General features: G+C 42.6%; 1 protein-coding gene across 1 annotated transcript; it reads right to left on the reverse strand.

Moving 5' to 3' along the window:
* Window positions 1-1,315: 1,315 nt before the first annotated feature.
* UBAP1L (ubiquitin associated protein 1 like) lies at window positions 1,316-21,267 on the reverse strand. Its single transcript, XM_006129191.4, has 5 exons — window positions 17,273-21,267; window positions 13,187-14,020; window positions 11,892-12,101; window positions 7,786-7,887; window positions 1,316-6,511 (listed from the first exon to the last, which is right to left on the reverse strand). Exons 1-5 carry the CDS (start codon window positions 17,402-17,404, stop codon window positions 6,377-6,379), a joined length of 1,413 nt encoding a protein of 470 aa, XP_006129253.2. The 5' UTR covers window positions 17,405-21,267; the 3' UTR covers window positions 1,316-6,376.
* Between the last annotated feature and the right edge of the window lie 3,545 nt (window positions 21,268-24,812).

Genomic DNA, 24,812 nt, shown 5'->3' on the forward strand with positions numbered 1-24,812 from the left:
CAGAAGCATATGTGTGTACGGCGCCAAAACATGATTTAAGATACTTGGACTCCAGCTGCATAATTAACATAGCTGTAGTTGCATATCTTAAGTTGACATCCCCCTTTACTGTAGACCAGGCCTAAGGGAGTAAGTTGTCTGATATGACAATATCACAACATAATTCAATAGATCACTGGTTTCTTAGTTCATTTTCCAGAAAGTTTTCCTCAAGGTGGCCAGTGAAGAGGCTGGCATATTGGGGAGCCAATGCATCCTTGTTTTCATGGCTGTCCCCATGGTTTGGACAAAGTATGTGTTGTGAACTGATGAAGTGTATGCGATCGGCAATGTGATTTGGGTGGATTTCTGAGCACTGCATATTATCTTGTATGTATCTGAGGCAGTCAGTGAGCTGTGGTGAGGGATGTTGGTGAATAGGGAGGTGACACCCATGGTAGCAAGGATGGGGGAGTTTTGTTAACACTGCAACATTTCAGGAGGAAGTCAATAGTATGTTGGAAGAAGATGACCCTTGGCATGGTGAATGGTTTGATGATGGGTTCTATGAGTTCTGTTCCTCAGAATGCAGTGGCTAGATATGACTGGTTTGCCTGGATTCCTTTGTTTGCATGTCTTGAAAAACATGTAGAAGGTCCCTGGGATGAGTTCATGGGGAAAGAGGGTGCAGAGTGTGTCGTGGAAGTGTTCGGGGAAGGCTTTGATTTTGATTGGTAAATTGCAGTATGGGGTCTTTGAGTTGGTGGTGTCAGAGAGTTGTCCACTGGCCTCCCTGATGATTGGCCTCACAACATGATTAAGGACTACGCTGATCACTATTAGTGACTGGATTTCAGGGGCTCTATAGCTAACCTTCAAAAGGCAAGTCTGGAGACTTTAATTTGTAACTCTGCTAAACACTAAAAGCCATGGACTCAACAGAAACATTGATGATATGGCTATTTCCAACAATTTGTAACACACCTCGCTGCCTGCTAACCCTGAATTGCCCACTTCATTTTAAATAGCAGAAATTATGCAATCACAAGGCCTTTAGGCTCAGGTCAAGGCACCTTATTTGTCAGTCCCTGCGTGTCTTTCTCTGGTGTTGTGAAGAGTTGCTTGCTCTGGAAGTGAGCCAGTCCTTCTCCGGGGGGGAATAAAGTATCTGCACCTAAGATATTCATATCCACTTGTGAGTTCACAGAAGACATTCAATTTAGTGACCACTTCATTTGTTACATGATTTTATCTTTGGACTCCCATCATCTTTCCCCTCACTGGTTCAGTTGCTTTCAATTAAAATCATAAACAGCTTTGATGTTTACATTTTTGCTTTTTATTCTGAAATGAGACATTACTTAGGTCAAGGATGCTAAAGATCCACAGAAAGCCTTTTGTTATAAGAGACCTTGTATGACAAAGACAGAAAGGAGAACGCTCCTCCAGTCATTCTTCTACTTAATTAACCTTTTTATAATTGCACACATTATTTGACAGAAACATAGGGAGCAAATGAGCTGTACATTTGTTTGCATTTAAAATTCCAGGAGAGAACTAAACTGCTACAACTGGAAACCTGCCACTATTACTTGTAACCCAGCTAGTATAAACTAAGCAAAGCCAAAGCTAAGTCCTGTCTTAGCTGAAGTCACTTAACACTTAACACTGTTGTCTCCTACACTAACAGCAGCACATACTGGGCATTATGTTTTTTTAAAATCACCTAAAGGTGAGTAATTAGTATAATCCCATCCCCCTTTTCAGAGCAGTTAAAATAACTGTTACAGGCTTATATAACTCATCCATGCTAGCTTAACTCCACAGACTTTTTTCCATTCCTTATAAGTATAGCCTCAAAGAAGGCAAGCAAGACAACTTCTATCCCCTTTGAACACCTTCTGTTCCCTTCATTTGCTTTTGTCCACAGCTTGTAGATTTACTGAAATCAGGGCTGGATTAAGGTGGGGGCTAGCCGGGCAGCTGCCCGGGACACCAACCTATGGGGGGCACCTGATGGCAGCTGTAAGGGGCACCGCGCACCTGGCCGTGCAGCGCCCCTGAGACCTGCCATCAGGCGCCATGCGCCCAGGGCCGCACGGCGCCCCTTAGAGCTGCAATCAGGTGCCGTGTAAGGTGTGCAGCGTGCTGGGGGGCGGGGCCGCACATGCGCCATGCGCCCAGGGGCGGGGTGGGGCCACGCATGCGTCACACACCCACTGCCCGGGGCGCAGGAAAGGCTCCAGCCGGCCCTGACTGAAATGCACGAGAATAAAATACAAAGTGTCCTACAATTGTAACATTTTAGAAGGCAGAGCTGTGTTGGGATTCACTGTGTAGTACAACGTGGATGTCACAAGAAGATTACACTGGTTCAACCAACCTGTCCACAAGCTAAAGTGACAACAAAGTAAAACTGAGTCAGCTACCCATTGCCTCTAAAAGCCACCTGTACATAGAACTGTGAGCTGTGTAGGGCTGAAAAGAGAATTGTTCAAAGAAGAATTGGATGGGGAAAAATCTGCTATACAAGGCCAAAAAAAAAAAAAAAAAAAATCTCTACACAAACTGTTTCCACCACAAACCATCAAGCACAGCCATCCTTTTTACAATAAATGGGCACAAAACCATCTGCAAATTTTATGTCCTATCTTAAAGATACTGCAATCAAAATGTTTTGAAGTCACTGGAATGGTATATACAATAGTTTATTCCCTTGACTCTTAATTATGTCTACTTCTCTGAAGACAAAGATAGATTTTAAACTATTTCTTTAATCATACATTAACATTCTGCCACACTTTTTTTTAAAGTGACATCATCTTGGCAACAATAAATGGGATGAAAAATTCTGTTTGTAGAATGGACTTGCCTTATAAGGACTGTGTTCAAAAATAAATGCGCGTGTAAGTGAAAAACTTCTGTAAGGAAGGGAGATGGGGGGAGGATGCATGTGACAGGGATGCAGAATTCCTATCACAGAGGAATAACTGGCTGGGGAAACTAATGTTTTTAAAGCATTTGTTGTGATTGCGAGGCCAAGAGTTACTATGCAGATTTAGTTACTCACTGGAGCAGTCCCTTTGATCTCAGGGGGACTACTCACATCAGTAAAGGTTTCAGGATTGCCCGTTTGTTTCAGTGCTTGAGCATCTCTCCAGCCTTATTGCGCTCTTCAGTTACATACAGACGAAGGCAGCGATGGGCAACCTAGGCCATCTCAGTGGGTCACAAGATAGTTGTAACCAAGATGGTCTCCTGGGAAAGGGTAGTTTTGCTCACTGTGCTTGCGTACCTAGCGTTTGCAGGGTGCGTCAACTGAACTGTAGCAGTGCTTTGAAGAGGGAGCGCACGGCTCTCCTAGTCAAGGTTGTGTGCAGTCAGCTTGCACTTCAGTTCACATGCCCTTGCTTTACGTGCGTGTCACTTTAATAATACTGGCAGGAAAAATATAATGTGGATGGAAACCAGTGGAATCAGACAACCCTGCACGTGGACAGCGGTAAACAACACGCCTTACAGGCCACAGGTTGCCCACCACTGGACAAAGGGGAGGCATAAAAAGCCTACGAATCAAAGCAATTTCTTTCGACAGTCTGTGATGAACTAGGGGTTCTGTCTGTACCACTTCTGAATGACGGATGATTTTATGAAATTACTGTGTCATAGGCTATTTGTATATGGCTCCCCCACGAATTAGCAAGGCTCTGTCATGTTTCTACTGGCCAGAGACAACAATGAGTGAGCTGCAATCACCTATTCAAAACAGAACACCTTGGGACAATGGGTTTGTTTGCTCTCGCTGGGAGAAGACACTTCCTCTTGTTTCTGAAAATGTCCAAGGAGACCAAAAGAAGCAGGTGACCCTGGCAGGAGTCTAAAGGGAATCCCCAGAGAAGACAAGGGCAAGGAATTCACTTTGCCCCAGATTAAGGTGAGGGATTCCCTGCAGGGGCAAAGGGCCCGCTGGAACACAAATGATTCTCAAAGCCCCCAAGGGAAAGTGAAGCCCATGAGAGATTCTGTCTTTAGGAGGTTTTGTATGATCTGTATTCTCATGTGCTTTACATGTTAAGAGCATGGCAATGTTTGACTGGGCAATGTGTGTGTGTGCTGTCTGCATCACAACTACAGTGAGCCCCTGAGAGAGTCAAACTGTAACCCAGAAGCTTCACACCTTTTGGGTGGACTTTGGGAGAAGGAAAAACAGCAAGGAGTCCCGTGGCACTGCAGAGACTAACAGATTGATTAGGGCATCAACTTTCATGGGTACAACCCACTTCATCAGATGAATTGGAGTAGAGTTTGCAGAGGCAGGGGTATATATAAGGACAACAAAAGAAAGAAGGTGATTTTGTAAATGAAGCTAATCAAGTCAGGGTGAAAGTGGCTCATTCACAGCAGTTGATGTGGACTGAACTCCAATTCATCTGATGAAGTGGGTTTTACCCACAAAAACTTATGCCCTAATAAATCCGTTAGTCTTTACAGTGCCACATGACTCCTAGTTGTTTTTGCAAATACAGACTAACACGACTACCCCTCTGAGACTTTGGGAGAGGGGTATGTTTAAGTATAGGGGAAGTCTGGAGAGCCAGTGCTGTGCCTAAAGGGGCTAGATAGTTGGACAGCAGGTTTCAACCATTGGATGGGGTGTCAAATAGAAGGTCTGTGCCCTGAGAGAGTGCCTAGGGACTTAGAGATTGGGCCAGTGGATGGACCCTGTTCAGGTTCCAGAAACTTGAAATACACCAGAGAAACAGAGGACAAAAGCTTACAATCCTCTACTGCACAGTCAGAAAGAAGCATTTATTAGGATCTGTGACAGCCATAGAAGAGACAAACAAGACTTCCTAAGAAGTATATATGGTTCCGGGCATGCTATAAGACAGTCTTTGCCCCCAAAGAGCCTACAGTATTCTTAAAGGGGTTAAAGAACAGAAGAAAGTTTTGTCCTATTTTACAATTGGGATTAAATGATTAAACAAGGTCCAACAGAAAGCGTGTAGTAGAGCTTGGAACTGAACTCAGGTCATCTTGTCCCAGTCTAACCATGAGATCCCCTGTTCTTTTACGAGCCAGTGTTCCAACTCTGCGGTGAGCCCAAAGGAGGATGTAGTAACAGCAGTGCATTTCCCAAACAATGATATTTAAAGCTATAAATGGGAACACGGGGAAGAAACATAAGGACAGACTGTTTAACTCAGCTGAAATAGATTGGACTATGAAAGCTTTTGGAAGGACACAGTGGAAAATGGTAAATATTTTGTAACTAATTAAGGATTGTCCCTGCTAAGTTGTGCCAGTTGGCATTTTCATAGGAAAAGACACAATATACATATTTAAGAAAAAATCGCTTACAAGCAATTACACATCTATGACTAATTCAAAGCAAAATCAAGTGCTCAAGTTCATCTCTGTGATGCTATCCCTGTAAAGGTGCAGAGGGCAGAAACACAGATCAGTTACATCTGAAAAAAAAAAGACATCAAAGTTTTCCAGATCTTAAAACTTGATTATTTGAGCCACAGTTTCCCACCTTTTGGAACTGTGCTGCTTCCCCAGACTTTCTTCAAATGAACACAGACCAGAATCATTCCTTCGGTTCTCTTCCACATTTCATGAAAATTCCTGTACACACAGGGCATACATCTTGCATAAGCCATTGTCATCTCACTGGATAAACATGATCTATTTGTTACCAACAAAATTACAACAGAAGCCTATTTTCTTCTGTTACACTCAGTTAAATATTACATTCAGTCCACCTTTTCCCTTTTAAACTGGAAGTCAGTGTTATTTGGCTGAAACATAGAATTTGGTTACAAGTCCTTCAAACAGGACCAAGCCAAGGTGGACTTGTCTCAAGAAAACGGACTTATTTTCCGAAAAAATGTCCCTTTTTTTATGAAAAAAAAAAAAGACTTCTGTAGGTTTGTATTTTTTTGAAGTTCACATCTGGCTCTAGTTGCTGGCATTGTACTACAGAGAAAACAGAGACTATACTGTATCTGATCCCATAGTGATTGAGGAGGACATGTTTTGCAAAGCTTTATAAGCCATAGTCCATTTTTTTTTTTTTTTTGCAGAATTTAAGCCTCAGAGGGCTTGGAATCACTTTCAATTTATTCAGCATACTGAGATAGTTGAGGTAGAAAGCAGGGGTGCAGATAAAACATTCTACTATAAAGCCACTGCCATGATCAATTACTACTTGTAATAGACGTTCACAGAATGTAAGGAGAGATTGAGATATGACTTGCATGGTTTATTTCTGATGGTCGGTGGCCATGTTTTTCACTAAGTTAACAGCCTGTGTCTAGAATGAAACTGACACATATGGGGCTCTGGTGGTCAATCTAGAGATGAAACGATGTCACTGTTACCACAGATTTGGTCACTGTGTTCGTGTCATCAGCTCTTCTAGTGCCTTGTCTCTATGATTTTCATATATCAGAAGAACCTCTTTGATTTCCGCTTGCTGAAAACCCATGTCTTTAAACTGCACTAAAAGATGCAGGAATTCAGCTGCCTGGAGGGGCGAAAGGAACAGGAAGGAAGTTAGTTTATCATTATCAATTCAAGGAGAATTCACTGAAAGGTTTGAACAGAGGCAGCCATGTGTGAAAAGGTGCGATTGATCTATGTGATCAATGGTACAGAATGTGGATGGCAAAGCCCTGAACCTAAATGCTGTTCCACCCAGACCAATTCCTGTGCTCAGGTAAAGCCCCATGAAAGTGACTGAGGCTCCAGCTGGTGCAGGGGCTGCCTTTGCAGAACCGCTCCTCTGACGGCAACAGGGCAGTTTGAAAGCACTGGACCAAATTCACCCCAGATAAAAATGGGCACCAGTCCACTAACTTAATGGAGTGGCATCCGCTGATATTGGTGGTGAATCTGGTTTCACTTCTCTTTCTTTGAACACACGCCCTGAATGAAAAGACACGAAGTCTAACTTTGAATGGCAGGAAACAATTTTTGTTTCTTTATTTCTATCCTGCTTATAATGGAGCAGTCAATAATAAAATGTGACCATCTTCAGCAATTCCAAAGGGTTCTAAAGTCTTCCCTATCCAAGAGTATGGTAAAACACTACTAATCTGGAGGGGGGGAGGGGAATACTCTACGCTTATCTAATAATGAAATAGAATTGCAGTCCGTATTATGAAATAATTTTATGAAAAATAGATCAAATGGGAAAAAAGTGCTGAGCATGAGCTGGGATTTATTTGTAGTGCTCCCCTGCCCTCTAATACCCCTCACTCCTGCCAGACTTTTAATTGGCTTCAGTATTTTCCACAGCCTCTCCTTTGAAACTAAGTCACCAGAAGTGAAAGGTGTTGTGAAGCTGGGGTTATGCCAAAGTTCAATAGTGCTTATCCTCTTCCTTGCCAGCTTTTCACATTTTAGTGGCACCTCCCAACACCCTTGGCCAAATGTGACTTCATACAGGCCATCACACATGGCTACAATACCATGGCTCTACTATCTAGGGAAAGGAAGGTGAACAGTAGAGAGCCTGCACGGGGGCCTTAGCAACTCATTGTGAAACTAGTAGGTAGATGGGCCATGGGAAGGCAGGTGCCCTTGTAATATAGAATTCCTCAGTGCAGGGGCTATGGAATAGCATTTGTACTGCAAGGAGGGAAGGCAGGAATAGAGCCATTCACAAATACAGCTCTGTGCAGCCCACAAGTATAGTGGTTGTAGAGATCGCGCTGGGGGTTTGGTTCACTCCCACCTCTACTACAAGGCCTAAGCAACATTACTCTTTGCTCTGAATGTGCTCTAACTACTTCTGACCTTTTTCTCCGAGTACTGGAACATTTCCATGGCTTCTTCCACCTGCCCCTCTTCATAGCCCTGTTTCAGTAACCTGTCACAGGCACTAAGGTAACTGAGAAACTACAACAGAGAGAGCAAGAAAGGAAGTGGGTTAATATAATATAACCTTCAGGAGAAAAAATAAGCAGCAGTCAAAATCCGTTGCCCATATATGAAACCTGCGATTGAGGGAGGCTACCTGCTCACCACTCCAACGCCTAACAATAGGAAGGTCCCATCTTGGAGGTCACCTGAACTCCACAAGGGGATGAGGGCCGTATAACCAAGAGGATTACCACCCAGATGCACATGGGAGGGGACACAAATCATTCCATTATAATGCAAAATCCATACAAGCCTGAATGGAGCATTCCTGGTTGAGAGGCTGGGCCCTCTGCTTCATAAAATTCTAGCCCCACTGATTTCAGCAGGGCCAAGTTTTCAGCCCTGCGGTTGTATCGAGCTTATTTATGCAAACATTCCCTCTGTGTGGGCCAGATCTTCAGCTGGTGTAAATCAGGTCACTCCAGAGTAACATCACCTATAGATCTGGACCTTGACTTTAAAGGAAAGTGCAAAATAGGTTGGTTTTTTCCACCAGCTCAATTCTCAGGTGCTCAATGAAGCTAACATTGGAGTGTTCAGATGGCATTTGGGATTGGAGAACAGACTAGAATTGTAACAAGAAACGCATGGAATATATACAACTTGCACATTGTACAATTTTCCCACAAGCTGGCAAAAGCTTTTTGTTACAGTCACATTTCAGGGAACTAGACCTTGTGCCTTTCAGTCTTCATGAAAGTCAGCTGTAATTTTGCACCAGTTTTTAGCTATAGAGGGAGGATCGCAAATAAAAAGGATGGGAAAGAGTCATCGCAAACTTGTCTCATTCAGTTAGTTCATTGCCTGAAGCTTTGTCCACACTAATTGTCAGTGATTCAGGCAGCAGGATTTTCACCACTTCCCTGGAGAAGATAATCATATAAGATCTTCCCATTCCCTGGGTGTGGGAAATATGAACAAATGGAGGAACTTCCCCACCCTGGGGGAATCCAAAAATCCAAACTCTGCTTGATGTGGGAAAAATATTTTAAAGTTTGGATTTCTTTAAAAAAAAACTGGATCATTAAAGTGTTACATGGTGCTGTACCCTAACCTGCCATGCTCAGTGTCACTGCTGATGTTCAAAACATCAGTCCCCCAGGGGCTTGACCCAGAATACTGAGCAGAACATGCCCCCCACTGCAAAAGAGGCCTGTGTGCTGTCATTACTGAAAGTAAACAGTTATGTTTGGCTTTCTTCGTTGTTCTTGGAGTGCTGGCAGCACAATTCCCACTGGTATCTTATAAATACCACAAAAGCTGCTCACCGCCCAAAAACTTATATGACAAACAATAAATGAAATATACAATGGTAAAAAAAAGCCAGGACCAAATTCACCACTTGTTGTAAATGGGGGCAACTCCATAGACTTCACTGAAGTTGTGTCTGTTGATGCCAGAGGAGAATTTGACTTACAATCTCCAAAGTCTTTGCTAGTAAAAGAAAACGAATGCTCCTCCGCCAGACTAACAGTATCAGGAAGTATCAACAGAGGGATTCACTAAACTTGCTAAATGTCCAAAAGAAAAGGCTTTCAAAGGCTAAGAATAAAATTTGGCTGAAATCTCATTTCTCCAGTGGTGCAGTAATGATGATTAAAAAGCAAAACCTAAATTCACTTGGCATTATCAAATCAAATACTACAGCCTCTATTCACTTGTCATTTTTATGAATAACTTTCTGCTGTGACTTATCTCATGACCTTCTTTCCTAAAAAGCCACTACTATTGACAACACTTCTTTGACCATTGAAAAGTTAAACAGAATCAGGTTTTTAAATACTGAACCTTTATGTTACAGTATGGACTCATCTTTTGCCTGTGGAGGTGGAGAAAAAATGTAGCTAGCTTACCCTGGAGGAATGTATTTAGGAACAAGTTTTGCACTTGTTTTTTGAGAACATTAATGCACCCACAAAATACTAGATGGGCACGTTCTGCAAACCAAACTAAATACAAACACAGTTTTAATGCATGAACCTATCATAAATTGTTCTCTCTGGTTTTTTCCCCGTGTCGTATAATGAGGTAGCCTCAGTGCCAGCATTTCCTATCAGAGAAAACTTCATAAAGGGGTTTTTATTCTGGCACTATAATCTGTGACATGCTAAGGTACAAATTAGTCTTGAAGTTCTTCAGTACACTTGTAGCTTAGTAATTCACCTGTCCCCCATTATCCCATTCATTACGTTACTTGTCATGCTATGCAGAATATTATTCTTTTTCATATAAAAGAAAAGCAATGCAATGACAAACTAAATCCACTCCAATTAACTGTCCTGGTTCATGCCAGTTGGGGACCTACCCATGCTGTGGCTGTGCAGCTTAAAGTAGCAGGAGTCAAGCTGCCTGTGCGCCTAGCTCCTACTACATTTAAATAACAAAGCCACAGCAAGAGTAGCTCCTGGACCGGCGCGAGTCAGTACAGAGCGCCTTCCCTTATTGACTAATCGTGTAGTCGATACAAATTGTATTGATGACACAATGAGTCAATTACCTGCTTCTTAACATCCTTACAGCACACTGCATGACTTCATTGACTACACAGGGCATGTAGGCTGCACTTTGCCCACTTCTCCGTGTCAGGCTTGTTTTAAGCCTTTGTGAGTAGAATAAATAAAGTTCACCAATCAGGATTACAAAAATACTTGCATTAAACAGCAAAACTGGTCTGTGAAAGATGGTCTAGTGGAGAGGGTACTAGCCAGTCTCTTAGAAGACTTAGATCTAATTCCCTATTCTTTCGTACAATTCCTGGGTGACGCTCAGCAAGTCACATAGTCTCTCTCTAGATCTCATTTCACCATCTGTAAAATGGGATAACAACACTTTCCTACTTCACAGGAGTTCTGTGAGGATGAATACATTAAAGATGGGCATGTGCTCAAATACTAGTTAATGTAGAAATGCATCCAATAAGTAATATGTATGCATTGACAAATTAGAATATACTGTGACCCAGTGCAATGCAAAAGCATTATCTGTAGATATTCAGTAATAAATCACCATTTTGCAGACAAATTATTTAATTCTGATGAAGAAGAAAGAAGTCTCAGAGGCAATTACACAGTCCTATTTGGATTAGAAGAGCCATGGAGATAAATCATACTGATCTAATGTCTGAGGGGAAAAAAAATCTGTTAGCAAAATGTTTCCATACCATGAAAACAAGAAATCTGCACTTCAAAATAACACTGTGCTTTAGGTCACAGGTGTAGGCTTCTGAGTCTACACAGTACATAGAACACTGTAAAACAGCAGCTATTATTGCCTGCGGGAAGGTGGCTGAATGTAGTGCAAGCCAATGTTATTACTTAAAAATGTAAGCTCTAAGCAGTGCTCTCTCTAATTTTTTCCACCAATGAGTGGAATGAATTTTCTTATGTGCACCACTGTGGAGGTGACGTGCAACACCTCACCTTCACATTGGTTCACATAACAAAATTCATGTGGCAAAAGTGGGGCCAAGGAGTTCTGCATGTGGGAGAGGGCTCTGGGCTGGGGCAGAGGGTTGGGTCACAAGTGCTCTGGCTGGCAGTGCTGGCTCTGGGATGGGGCTTAAGGATTTACAGTCCGGGGGGGTCCAGGTTTTGGAAGGAGCTCAGGGCTAACTGTTGAGGTGCAGGAGGTGGGCTCCCTGTTGGGGATGGCAAGGAGGGACCCCTTTCCTCGGCTGTGGCTGCTTAGTGCTGGGGCCAGCGGCTTCAAGCTCTGAAGCTCCCCATAGCAGCTTCAGAGCTTGGGGAGAGCTCTCTTTCCCTGCTGCAGCCCTAAGCCCTCACACAGCTTAGGGGGAATTTAGACTCTAAGGCAAAAATCTGAATGAGTTCGGTTCCCATTATGACGTATAATGAGAGCAGAACTGGAGCTCTCTTTTAAGAGTTGGCTAGTTACCAGATGATAGTGCACTTCTTATACGATGGTCCTTTATTGAGTATTTTCCATACTATTCAAAGTACATCAATGCTGGCTCCACTAACCTGACCTAAACTTTGTCTTCCAGTCTTCTGGAGGGCGAGAATTGCTCTGCGTATCGGATAACCCAAGGCTATAACTGGCTCTATAAGGTCACGTTCCTCTTGGCTTAATGCCGAGAGGAGGTCAGCTGTTGAATCTGGATGAGCTCTGTGGGAACTTGGAGGTCGCAGAGTCCCAGCAGGGGGTGGCAAGCAGGAATAGGGGCTGAGGGACTGAAAAATAAACAGAGAACTTTATGTTCGCTAATTAGGACACATACATTTATAAGACACTAGCATTTATTACTATGTGGAGCTACAAAAAAAATCCTTTTTTCTCCTCTTCTGGAACAACAAGGTAATTGTGGATATTCAAAAGCACCATTTCAACATTTGTCATTTAATATAATGTCATTAGACTGGGCATCCCCGGGAAAAAAATCCAGTAAACAGAACAATTCCCTTCTGGCTGTGTGTGTGAGTGTAGAAATACAGGATTACGTGTTAGCATGTGACTTTTTCTGTTACATACCCTACTCAAATGTATTCTAAATTTTACTTCAAATGACCTTGCTGAGCTCAGACCTTAAATGTTTTCAGTGAAACTCTGAACAGACTGAGATGATAATGTCTGGAGACCGGAAATTTTGGAAAACTTTAAGCTATGAATGCTAAAAATAAAAACAAACAAAAGAATCCCTTTAAACAATCCATTACTACGAATCCATTACTAAAACAATTTGTCCACAAGGTCGCTCTTCAAATGAGACTCGACTTAATTAAGTCTAGGCATGGGTTCAGATACAGATGGATGCTAATGTGGAAAACTGATCACATCCAGCTTCTAAATTTTTGGGACTCCTGTTCATAACTCCAAGAACAAGCTCTTTAATTTGTCCTTGGCTGGCCAAGCAGGAAACAATCATAGTATCAATGAGGATGACAGGCAGGTGACCAAGTCTTAGAAAAAGTAACCAGCAATAATAAAAAATGTTTGTAGTTCTTTGCTGAAAATGGAAGCTGTCTCTCAAAAATGTAATTTTTTTCATTCAAAAAAATGTTCAGCAAAAAATTTCAGATCAGCTCTAAAAAAAACCTGACCTCCAAACACTACTCAGATTTTCCTCGATTAATTTTTTCATTATTTTCATCTTCACCATATAACAAAGGCCAATTGGTTCTATTTTCCTAAACAGTTTCCAAATGTTTGAGAAATACTCCTGTATAGCATGCCTTGTCTCCTTTCTCTTACACCTTTTACCCCACTTTACAAGGAGATGCGTGACAAAGGTACACATTATCAAAAAGTCTGGTCTTACCGCAACTGTGGGTTTATGGTTTCTTATTGGAGGTATTGACCTAGCAGCAGAAAGTGTCCTAGGACTACAGCAAGGGGTAGGCGGAGGTGTTGGGGTTAAAGTTCCCATCAAGGATACATCAGAGGCAGGTCCGTATCTAAGATTTCTGCTACTTCGAGAGCGCTGGTAGAGCGAAAATGGTCTTGGAGCCTGTTTCTTTTCAACAGATGCTCTATTTAAAGGATGCACTAAAGCAGCTAACTTCTTTTTGGCTTCTTCCAACTCATTCTTCATACTATTAAATAAAATCATGGATCTTCTTTGCTTGATCAGACCTGAGGTAACTGGCTCGTGGCAGCACTTTTCAGAAGGTGGATCTAACAATACTGGTGAAGACCTTGGCCTAAACTGATACATTCCGGAATGCTGAGGCATGGCATTTTTGACACATTTGTTGTCCAAAATGTTTTCTTCTTCGTTGTCGTCACTTTCTTCACAGGCAGTTGAGGAGTACTCATCACCTTCAGAATACTCATTCTCCTCAGAGTACCAGTCCTCACTTTCTGTCTCAGCCGGCGCAGCTCTGGGCTGGGGAGGGCCAGATCTCACATCAGCGGCACTTAGGCTCACACATCTCCGAACAGAGGTGGTATGTGTAACACCATCCTTAGCTTTTCTACCAGTTGTCTCCTCGGTCAGTGTACTGGTGACATAGTTTTCTTTAGGATCAACCAAAAGCAGCCAGCAAGGTGGAGCTGTTGGGACAACATCAGCAGTAACTTCATACCAGAGAGTTTCTTGCCCAGAAGCGGCCTCAATCCAATAAAGCACCCTTCTTTCTAATGAGAAATCATACTGTAAAATAGCAGTAAGTGTCATAATTTAGTATTTATTTTAAAAACCTCATGTGATGGCAATTAAAATACTTTTATAGGTTCAAACGTGCACTCCTACTCACCCAAGTAATGCTTACATAGAACTAACTGCATGAGTAAGGAGTGCAGGACTGGACACTATGGGCGACATCCTCTTCTGGTGTAAATCAGCATAACTCCATCTCAGGCAAGGGAGTTATTCCAGGCAAGGGAGTTATTCCACAGTTTGCCCCAGTATTTGTAATCTTCCTCATAGAACTGTATCCACCTCCCCAAAATGATTGTATCGGACTCAAATTCACACCAGAACTTTGTATCTTTTTAATTTTTGAGCAATGCTTAAAAACTAACTTCAAGAACTGAGCTTACAAACAAGCTCTATGCCCCGCTTTAAGTATTTATCACCGATGGTACTGGTGAAGGGGAACACTGAACTGTGGACTGAGAGCGTTGGCATGGAAGTAGGAGAAAGACTATTTTTCATGTACTTTGTTTTAAAATATAAATATATTTGTGATGCAAGTCTAAAGTCTGATTGAGTAAATAAGTCTTATATCATGTTCTGGAGCTTGCCAAACTAGAATTCTTATGGAATGTCAGAAGGGGTGAAAGTAACTTACATTTCTTACAGGTACTGTTGTATTGCCGCTCAGGGCAGGGTTGGGGTGTGTGTGGAGGGGTTCAGGACTCAGGGCTGAGGGTTGGGGTGTAGGGAGGTACAGGAATCAGGGCAGGGGACTGAGGACTGAGTGTTGGTGTGTTTGAAAGTGCAGGAATCAGAGCAGGGGTGGAGGCTTGGGGGGCTCAGGGCAAAGGACTTGGGTGTGGGGTTGCAGGAATTAGAGCAGGGGGTTGGGGTATGGGAGGGAATGCAGGGGGGGAGGGCTCCAGCTGGGAGCCTGCCGCACCACCTCCTGCAGCGGAGCATCCTAGCTGGCTCTTACTTTGACATCTAAATGTCAGACAAATATCCCACAAGCTCAGACCACAAGTTCTGATTTTTACAACTTACAGATAGTAAGGCAGAGTGCTTGCTACTGTGATGACTGCCAATGGACTTGAACCAAATACCCCACAGCTAAAATACACCCGTTTTCTGAGGGACGATTCTAGATCCAAACAAATTCTGGTGATTAATAATATTGTTTATTTCAAAGCAAGTTATGTAGGCCAGAATTGTAAGAGGGGGCAACTGGAATACCTGTGCAAACACAACCATGGGAGCCAGGAGACCGCATCAGCTTGCAATTAGCCTATTTTACACGTGCCGCATAAGGAACAGATGCTGCAGTCTCTTTCAAACACCTACTCTTGCTCTATCTGAGACTTTTAAAATAGGGAGTGGAGCACAGCAGGGCAAAAATGACCGAGTAAAGAAGTGGGATGTGATTTTTAAAACTGTGAAGTTCCTACTAGTAGGAGTAAGCAGCATCGCTCTCTTTTATGGAAAGTCCTTCCAACAGACTTGCCAAGAATAAAGTGCAATGCCCCCACCTACTGGTGAGAACTTGTGGAACGGCTCTGAAACCAAAGCTGTTTCTTTTACAAAGAGGACTCCTGCGAAAATCCTGTCCCATTCTACGGCTGACACTGTGCTAGCAACAACTCCGTGTAACCTAGGAAATCTATGCCAGCAGGTTCTGGAATAACATCGACAACTGAGATGACAGGGATAAAAAAGTACAGCTTGCCAATGGGAGAAATCCACAGCAGTTTTCTATAACTGACGAAGCTGTTCTAGCACCATGTGTATTTAAAACAGTGATAGAAATGTAGCCGTGTTAGTCTGGTGTAGCTGAAACAAAAAACAGGACTATGTAGCACTTTAAAGACTAACAAGATGGTTTATTAGGTGATGAGCTTTCGTGGGCCAGATCCACTTCCTCAGATCAAATAGTGGAAGAAAATTGGCACAACCATATATACCAAAGGATACAATCAAAAAAATGAACACATATGAAAAGGACAAATCAAATTTCAGAACAGAAGGGGGATGATATTAGAGGTGATAATTGGGGAAGCTATCTTTGTAATGAGTAAGATAATTAATGTCTTTGTTTAGAACTAGGCGTAAAGTGTCAAATTTAAGCATGAATGACAGTTCAGAGGATTCTCTTTCAAGTCTGGTGTTAAAAGGTCTTTGAAGCAGGATGCAGGTAATCAAGTCGTTGAGACAATGCCCTTTCTGGTTGAAATGGCAAGAAACTGTTTTTTCTTTGTGATCCTGTCTAATATCTGTTTTGTGGGCATTGATCCTTTGGCAAAGTGTCTGAGACATTTGTCCAATGTACAAAGCAGACGGACACTTTCGGCACATGACAGCATAAATTATATTTCTGGATGAGCAGGAATATGTATTCTTGATCTTATAACTCAATCGGTTAGGTCCAATAATGGTATCAGCAGAGTGAATATGTGGACAAAGCTGGCAACTGGGTTTGTTGCAAGGGAAGGTTCCAGGGTTGGCATTAGTGTGGTATGTCCTGTGGTTACTGGTAAGAATCATCTTGAGGTTAGGTGGTTGTCTATAGGAGACTATGGGTCTGTCTCCCAGAGCCTCTTGGAGTTTAGTATCCTGTTCCAGTATAGGTTGTAGTTTATTGATAATGTGTTGGACAGGTTTAAGTTGGGGGCTGTAGGTGATGACAAGTGGTGTTCTATTGTTGGTTTTCTTGGGTCTGTCTTGAAGTAGATGGTTTCCAGGTATTACAGGATACTAAACTTTGAGAGGCTCTGGGGGACAGACCCATGTGTTCATTTTTTTGATTGTCTCCTTTGGTATATATGGTTGTGCCAATTTTCTTCCACTATTTGATCTGAGGAAGTGGGTCTGGCCCACGAAAGCTCATCACCTAATAAACCATCTTGTTAGTCTTTAAAGTGCTACATAGTCCTGTTTTATGTGTATTTAAACAGTGTTCAACTGCAGTGTTAACAAGGCCTACATCTTTCAGAATACACCACACAGCAGCATATGTCCTAGCCAATGCAGGTAGTTTTGGCAGGCCTAAATTCCCTTTCGGGTCATGGGCATAGATCAAACAGGATCTAGGCTTTGCCCTACCAATCTTTGGCCTTGCATGAGACTGCAAAAATGAGCATCAGTTTGGTCCAGAAAATAAATATTTCAAGGGGTTTTTTAAATGGAAAAAATAACTAGCTACTCCTAATATCATAGATATTAATATTGGGATCAAAATTAACAAAGCTGTGAGAACAGAGACTAACCCACCATTGTGCACATTAGGATCTCAGTGCAGTCAGGAATATCAAAGTCAGATAAACTGATTAAGCTGGTGCTTTCAGCAGGGTCCTCTTCAAAACTCTTGCACATTTTAAAGGGTATGTCATCCAGGTAGCTCATATTCTCTCGATAGTTTGCAACCTAACAGAAAAAAAGCAAATAAAAAGAAGTCTTAGTACATTTAATGTGAAATGGGAGAGTATGGCTTTTCACACGCCCAATCCTAAAAAAAGACATGAAAGGAGAGGCAAAGTAGATATATTTTAATAATTGCAAATAAAAATAATTTTGATTTTAAACACAGGTTAGAGAGAAATGAAAAGCACTATCTGCTGCCGATTCTGGTAAAGCAGAAGAGCAGTGTGCACCATAAACACATAGACAATCTGAAGAACTGCATTTGGTGTCAGAAACTAGAAATATTTACGTAAAAGGGCTAAACTATTATTAGATGAAGGCATTTGTGAAGAAGACAGAATAGGGGCACTGTTTAGCCAAAACCTCCAGGGTTCAGCTTTTAGATCACAGGTGGGGAACCTTAGGCCTGGGGTCTGGATCCGGCCTCCAAGGCTCAGGGCCCTCCCCCCCACAGCATTGCGAGCCCAGGCTGGTGCTCCAGCCCCCCCTGCTGCTCCACCGCAGGGCTAGAGCACACACAATCTACTAGGCTGGACCCCCCTCGGCTCTGGTGTGGGAAGGGAATGTGGGGAGTGTCTTTTTCCTTCTATCATGGGCTACATCTGTGAAGGTTTTGGGTGGGGGGGTTGCTCCTCACTTGTGTGCAGCCCCTGCCTGATTTTTCTGAGAGTTAGCGACTCCCGACCCAAAAAAGGTTCCCCACCCATTTTAGATGATAAACTGCTGTAAAACTCAAATGTGATTCATACTGAACACAATTACTTCACTTGGCTCACAGAGCTCAGACTGTTGATCTTACTCCCTGTAATTCTGCTGCACAAATCTTGTCCTGTGATCCAGATGGTCAGTGCTCCACTCATTAGTGACATACTATTCCTGTGCAGAATCAGGGAGGGCTGTCCTTTCACACGCACTTTCCGCTCTCTGACGAACTTGCACCTAAGATCCTGCCATGGACTATTAAAGGAGGCAGCTTTTAACCCAAGTGCCAGTCTGCATTCTGCACAACAGACTTTTCTAGGTTGCACTGCAGCACACAGGTCATCGGAGGAAGTGGGCTATGCCTAAGAAAGCTCATGAAACCATAGAATGTTTTGTTAGTATATAAAGTGTTACAAGACCATTTGTTGTTTTTCAAGTTTATCCTGTACAGACTAACTCAGCTACCCCCGGAAACAGCTATACCTGTTCCGAATGTGCCTGGAGCCAGCTGATTTACCTTATTTACCCTACATTTCAAACCTCAGCAGTTCTTATGAAGAACCAGTGTACAGTTACTCATTTATCCTTTTTCCAGGCAAGAGCATATTAACTGCAACTCATTTAATCCTTTAGCTACTGGTTTACCAGCTTTTCAGATCTTTGATAGCCTTTCTTCTATACTCTGGCTAGCTTTACCTGACATTGCTCAGGTCCTTAACTCAAATAAGTTCTTTATTTCTTTATGTAAATCGTTGCGCTGGGGTGGGGCTGGGAGAAGGGGTTCAGGACGCAGGCTGCCCTAGGGAGAGAGGACAATCCCAGCCCTCTGTCATCGCAGCACCCAAGGGCCAGGTGAGAAGCGTCTCTCCATGGCCTCTGCAGTAGCAGCAGGCACAGTCAGGGGAAAGTGCATGTGCAGGTGTTCGGGGACTGACTCACAAGCTCTCTGAACTATATAGTAGATAGCTGTCCCTCTCGCCACTCCTGGCCCCTGCTGGCCCAATGGGGCTATAGCTGTCCCGGTCCCCATCTCTGGCCCATTGCTGCCCCTCTGTGATCATTCTGCAGTATAACAGCCCCTCCCGCCAGATCCCTCCCTTTCCATTTTATGAAAATTGAATTCTGCACACATCCCAATCTCTTACCATAGTCAGCCTTGCTTTACGTTATAATAGGAAGCCACATATCAAATTTGGTGGCCCTAACGTTAACCGTTTAGGAGGAAGTCTTGAACAAAGTGACGCATAGATGGGCAGACGTGCACATTTCTGAAATCTGGTAAGATGATGAAGTACTCTGTTCTGGTACCCATGGTAAGTGATAACTCGAACAGATGGCATTTAGTCCCAGGGCACCATTGGGTCACCAAGAGCCACATCAACCCTAGCTTCAATTGCAGAATGATACAGACTCTTATTTATTCAGTGTCCATCCTCCATTATATTCAAGCTTAATTTGCCATATATTTCCAATACTCTTCACATATTTCCCTTTCCCTCATTTTTCCCTCGCTGCATTCACAACTGCCACATCTCTCACTTCAATCATCCATCCACCCACCTTTCTTCCTTTCATTTCTTCCCCCAACAAGAAAACTGAGTACAAGGAAAAGAGCAACGGGCAGCTCTTCTTGAGAGACAGGCTAAAATAGCTCAGTCTCTCCACCCTTCTGCAGTTTAAGGATGAACTTGGATTGGGGGAAGGAGTAGGCAGTTTCACAGCGGCCAACGGAAGCACAAATAGACATCCTCCTAGCCCAGTTGACATGACCCAACAGCAGCCCTAGCAAAGTCTGAACTAAGCAGCACAATCCCCAGGGCTTCCCCTCCACATGGCTGACCCAGTTGGGGTTTAAAGAGCAGATGGAAGGTGACTGCTGAGATGGGAAAGGAGCATCCTAACAGATACTCACAAATCCAAATGAGATTACTGGAAACAGAATTGCTGACGTTATTGTTGTGCGCACACATGCCCTCTTCTCCAGCTTTGCCTCATCATGAGAAACGGCTCCTCTTTCAGAGTCTGATGGAGCAGAGTTCATGCACTCAGTTATCTCTCTCTACATTAGAGATGCGTGTCTGCCTGTTTGCGAGACCATGTGTTCAAGAACTCCTCCTAAGCAGGAAGCACTGCACCAGATTTGGAATGCAGCTTCCTCTTAGCCTAACTTAAAGCAAGGTCAGGGGTTGGTTGTGCCAGGGAAACACGATGTGCCTGGAATTTGATCATTTTTTATAAAATGGAAAAGGAGGGGGCTGAGTGGTGGGACACTAGACTCATAGTCACCACTGGGGAGCAGCTATACCAAGGGAGTGACCAACTGGGGATGAGGCTTGCCCTCTTGCCTGCTATCCGGCAGGTAAGTGGCCCCTCTACCCCAAGCTCTTACCCCCCTGGCTTTTGACTCGTGCTGGACTGCGGGGAAGCTGCACTAGCCCCACAGCCACGGACCCCCTCAAGAGCGGCACCAGGCAGCCCTGGCCTCCTCCTCAGAAGTCAAAGTACGCCACCTGCCAGCACTGCTGGGCTGTCCAGTGAGAATGCAGCCAGCCAGCACGCGCAGCCCCTTCCTTCCCCCACTTCAAGCTGGGGTAGACCGGGGAGTGCTGCCAGTAGACCAGTGCGTTCTGCCCCCTCCAAGCCCAGGCCAGACCAGTGCAACCCCCACCCCACTCCTGAGTTGGGCCAGGGCAGCACCAGGTATGTCATCTCATTTAAATAAAAAAATACAGAAAGAAGTTCAGTTTATTTCTATGGGGTATAGAACTCTGCTGTTTTAGTCATTTTCCTGAACGCTTTGTTTGGGAGGTGTTGCCCACACTGTTTTCCAAACCCTGTTATTGTGAGAGCTGAGATACCACCACACTTATTGTTAAGAGGTATATTGCTATTGTATTACCTACATAAACTTTGAAAAAAAACCAAATCATATTTTGCATGGCAAAGTCTGTTTGTTTTTGTGATAGGAATGGCAGGGAGAGAAGGGTGGAGGCTGGGATTAGCGGCACAGAAAGTATTGTTACAATAGTGCCAATAGATTTAGGCTCTTTATGAATGACTCAATTTAGTGAAAAATAAGTTTGTTGAATAGTTAGATAAGAAATTAGGGATTTGGGCTTCTTCATCTACCAGAGACTAATACAAACCTAGAAAGTCTTGATAGCAAGTCTTCTGACAAGACTTGGAATCTAAAGTCTGTGCTTTTTTTTTTAATCCCCACACAGCAGTTCCTTACAATGTTACTGAAGAAATACAAATTAGCTAGAATCATATCCATTTCCAAGTTTTGCCCATAACTTTTCAAACAAGAGAGAGGTATGTTCATTAGCAAGGATAAGTACATCAAAAAGAAGCAGAATTTGTACAAAGGGGATAGAGCAGCATGTCATATAAAACGGTGAACAATGTGGATCTAAAAAGGAGGATGCCCCTAAATTAACTCTCAGCCAGAAACTCTTTGTTTCATTAGGATACAAATTTAAATACTGATATTATTAGACTAAAATATGAACATTCCAATGCACAATACCCAGGAACGACTGATCTAATTAATATATTTAAGCTTATATTAACATTACAGAAAGGCTGTTATTTGGATTGTTAATGGAAGGATTATGTGCATCCAAGACTGTAGTTGTAGACAGATGGACAATAACCAGCTTTGCAATGCTGCATGTGCATTTTCATTAATACATTTCACGTGTAGCAAGCTGGAATCCTACACTAACCCAGACCATCTGCTTTGATACATAAGAGAGGCTCAGTGTAACCTACAGCTTAAGAGTCACAGAAAAACAAACTATTTAAAAACAAATTACAGTGAAGCATTGCTCTTTCGGTTACCTTGATCTTATATTCTGAAGAGTCCAAACCTATGTACTTAATATTACCTTGCAGGCATTGTGTTCTGCAGAAAGGAAAGGATGGTCCAGTAATTAAATAACAAACAGGGTCTTTTTCTCAAAATAGGTACAACTTCTATTATGGTCAATGGCAGTCAGGCATGTACAGGCAGACCCCGGGTTACGTACAAGATAGGGACTGTAGGTTTGTACTTAAGTCGAATTTGTACTTAAGTCGGAACTGGCATCCAGATTCAGCCGCTGCTGAAACTGACCAGCGGCTGACTACAGGAAGCTGAATCTGGACGCCTGGGACAGAGCAGCTGGGGCGCTGCCAGGTAGGTCTCCGCACCGTCGCATCTCAGCGCTACGGGGACCAACCCAGTAGCACCCCAGGTGCTCTACCCCAGGCGTCCTGATTCAGCTGCTGCTGAAACTGATCAGAAGCGGCTGATTCCAGGAAGCCCGGGGCAGAGCAACTGGGGTGCTGCCAGGTTGGTCCAGTAGCGCCAAGGAGCGGCGCTGCAGGACCAACCGGCAGCGCCCCAGCTGCTCTACCACAGGCATCCGCAAGAAAAGCCTGGTCTTCTGGGGGAGAGGGGGGGGCGCGGAAGGGCACTAGCTGCGCCCCCCCCCCCCCCCTGCCGCAGCAGACCAGGGAGACGCGGGCCGAGACGTAAGTCGGATCCACGTAACTCGGGGACTGCCTGTATATGGAAAAAAATGTTACCTTTTTCTAAATAAAGACTTTTAAAGACTCTTTTATGGATTAAACAAGGAGTGTTAATGCAATCCCTAAATCAAGAGTTAACAGAACAATTGGTGTTCTGACAAATATCTGAAATATTTGCTATATTGAATTTACCAAAACACAGGCTTGTTTATCCAAGTTAATTCACTTCCCTATTCGGGTATAAAGCAATACAACGCTTCTAGTATGGATGCAGTCATACCCATATAAATGTTCTTTATACCAGTATAGCTATTCCATATATGGAGAATAAAACTCTCTGGTAGCACGGTATGCATATCAGGAGTTGGACTGATATACTATTTTGATTTAAAAAAAATACACAAACACATGCGCAATCATTGATACAAAAACTTTGTGTACATCAAACCTAGGAAGTGGTTACACACTAGATAAAATCTGTCAGCACTCCAGGTATCTTCAGAGGTTCTTAGCTTTATTCATAACAAATGGACCATTATGATATGCTATAAAAATATGCAACTGAGGTTTCCATTTTTAAGATAATAGGAGACCCTGTCTGACTATGAAAGCAGAGTTACCGACCAGTAAATAAGAGCTTATGCTAAAACATAATTTTATTTTTTTTAATAAGGATTCTGAGCTCACTCATCCAGTGTCATCTTCACATTACTCCTAGTCAGTTTCACATCAGAGAATCCAGGATGACAGCTGAATTAAACATCAAGCACAATTTAAAAAAACATAAAGACACTACAAGAGTGGACAGAATGTCTTACTGCCATACAATAATGAAATTGTATTGCAAGCAAACATGAAAGTGGGGCAAAGGAGTCATGGAAATTTATAATCAACTTTCTTTTGGGACGCAATAATTTTCTAAGCCTCAAGAAAATAGCACAAAAATGCCTTTCTGGATTCAGCTCGGTTCATAGATTTAATCCGATTAGTGTCTATTTGAAAACAGACTCCTTTAGAATCACAACCACAAGCTTGGATACAATAGTTTCTAAACTATCCAATCTTTTGAAGACGTTATTTTCAGTTGGTGGCTTAAACACCCAAAGACTTTTTTTTTCTTTGATCAAAATATTTTACAAGGGAAATCAATCTTAGACAATGCTATAATATGAACTGTATTAAAACTACATAGCAAGAGTATACTTAGCTCTACAGTACATCAACTGGCATTTTAAATTTTGTATATTTATGAACAAGATACAGAAGTATAGTTATGCATACCTTAAAAAAAAAGAAATCATACAGCTTTTCCCATGAAGTAGAGAAACTTGTGTTGTTTTACATACACCGGTATTGAACCACTGCTCAGTTCTTTAAATGCTTGCACCACAGAAGTGAGGTGTCTAAGTCACGTTTCTAATCAGCCTGCAACGCCATACCCTCTGACACAATAAGGAGCCTAACCACTTATCCTGAATATCCTCTCGTCATTCGTTAAGTTTTATAAATTGAAGACACTGCTGCCATTATTTTTCTAGAGCAAATAAAATACTAGGATAAAGATTTGCTGTATAACACAAAACTAAAAAGAGCATTTTTTTCCTTTTGTAAACCAGAAACCCTGGCGTTGCTTTTAATTACTTTATAACAATTTATTTTATATGATGTTTACAGGTAACACATATGTGAGCTACATCTGCTGCATTTTCTTTGCCAAGGAATCACACCCTCATTTTAACTCTTTCAGTTCAGTAATTCTCAGTGTGCAGATCTCAATTCTGTGCACAAGTTTCAGTTAAAAATTATGAACATTTACATTTACTTGTAAAGCCACAAAATAAAATGGTGTTGAATATGTCACTATATTGTAGGACATGTGTTCACTAGGAGCTGCATTAACAGAGAGCAATCAATTCAGCAGGGGTCAATTTATCACATCTATGTGATAAATTGTCTACCGACTGCTCTCCCATCGACTCCAATAGTCCACCAAAATGAGAAGAGTAAGTGGACTCAATGGGAGAGCATCAGCTGTTTACTTACCGTGGTGAAGATATTGTGGTAGGAAGACCGAAGTACATCAACTTCAGCTATAGTTGTATAATACAGGTCGACGGCCCACGTTAGTGTACACAAGGCGTGAGTCAACCATATACTGATTTTCCGATGCAGT

Source organism: Pelodiscus sinensis, chromosome 14 (assembly GCF_049634645.1).
Source record: "Pelodiscus sinensis isolate JC-2024 chromosome 14, ASM4963464v1, whole genome shotgun sequence".
Lineage (NCBI taxonomy): Eukaryota > Metazoa > Chordata > Testudines > Trionychidae > Pelodiscus > Pelodiscus sinensis.

Coding starts and splice junctions, on each gene's coding strand:
- UBAP1L (XM_006129191.4), bottom strand. CDS start 17,404: ATGAGCTACCTGGATGACATACCCTTTAAAATGTGCAAGAGTTTTGAA. Junction 14,021..17,272: donor AGATCCTAATGTGCACAATG/GTGGGTTAGTCT, acceptor GCTATTTTACAG/TATGATTTCTCATTAGAAAG. Junction 6,512..7,785: donor TCCAGTACTCGGAGAAAAAG/GTCAGAAGTAGT, acceptor TCGCCCCTCCAG/GCAGCTGAATTCCTGCATCT.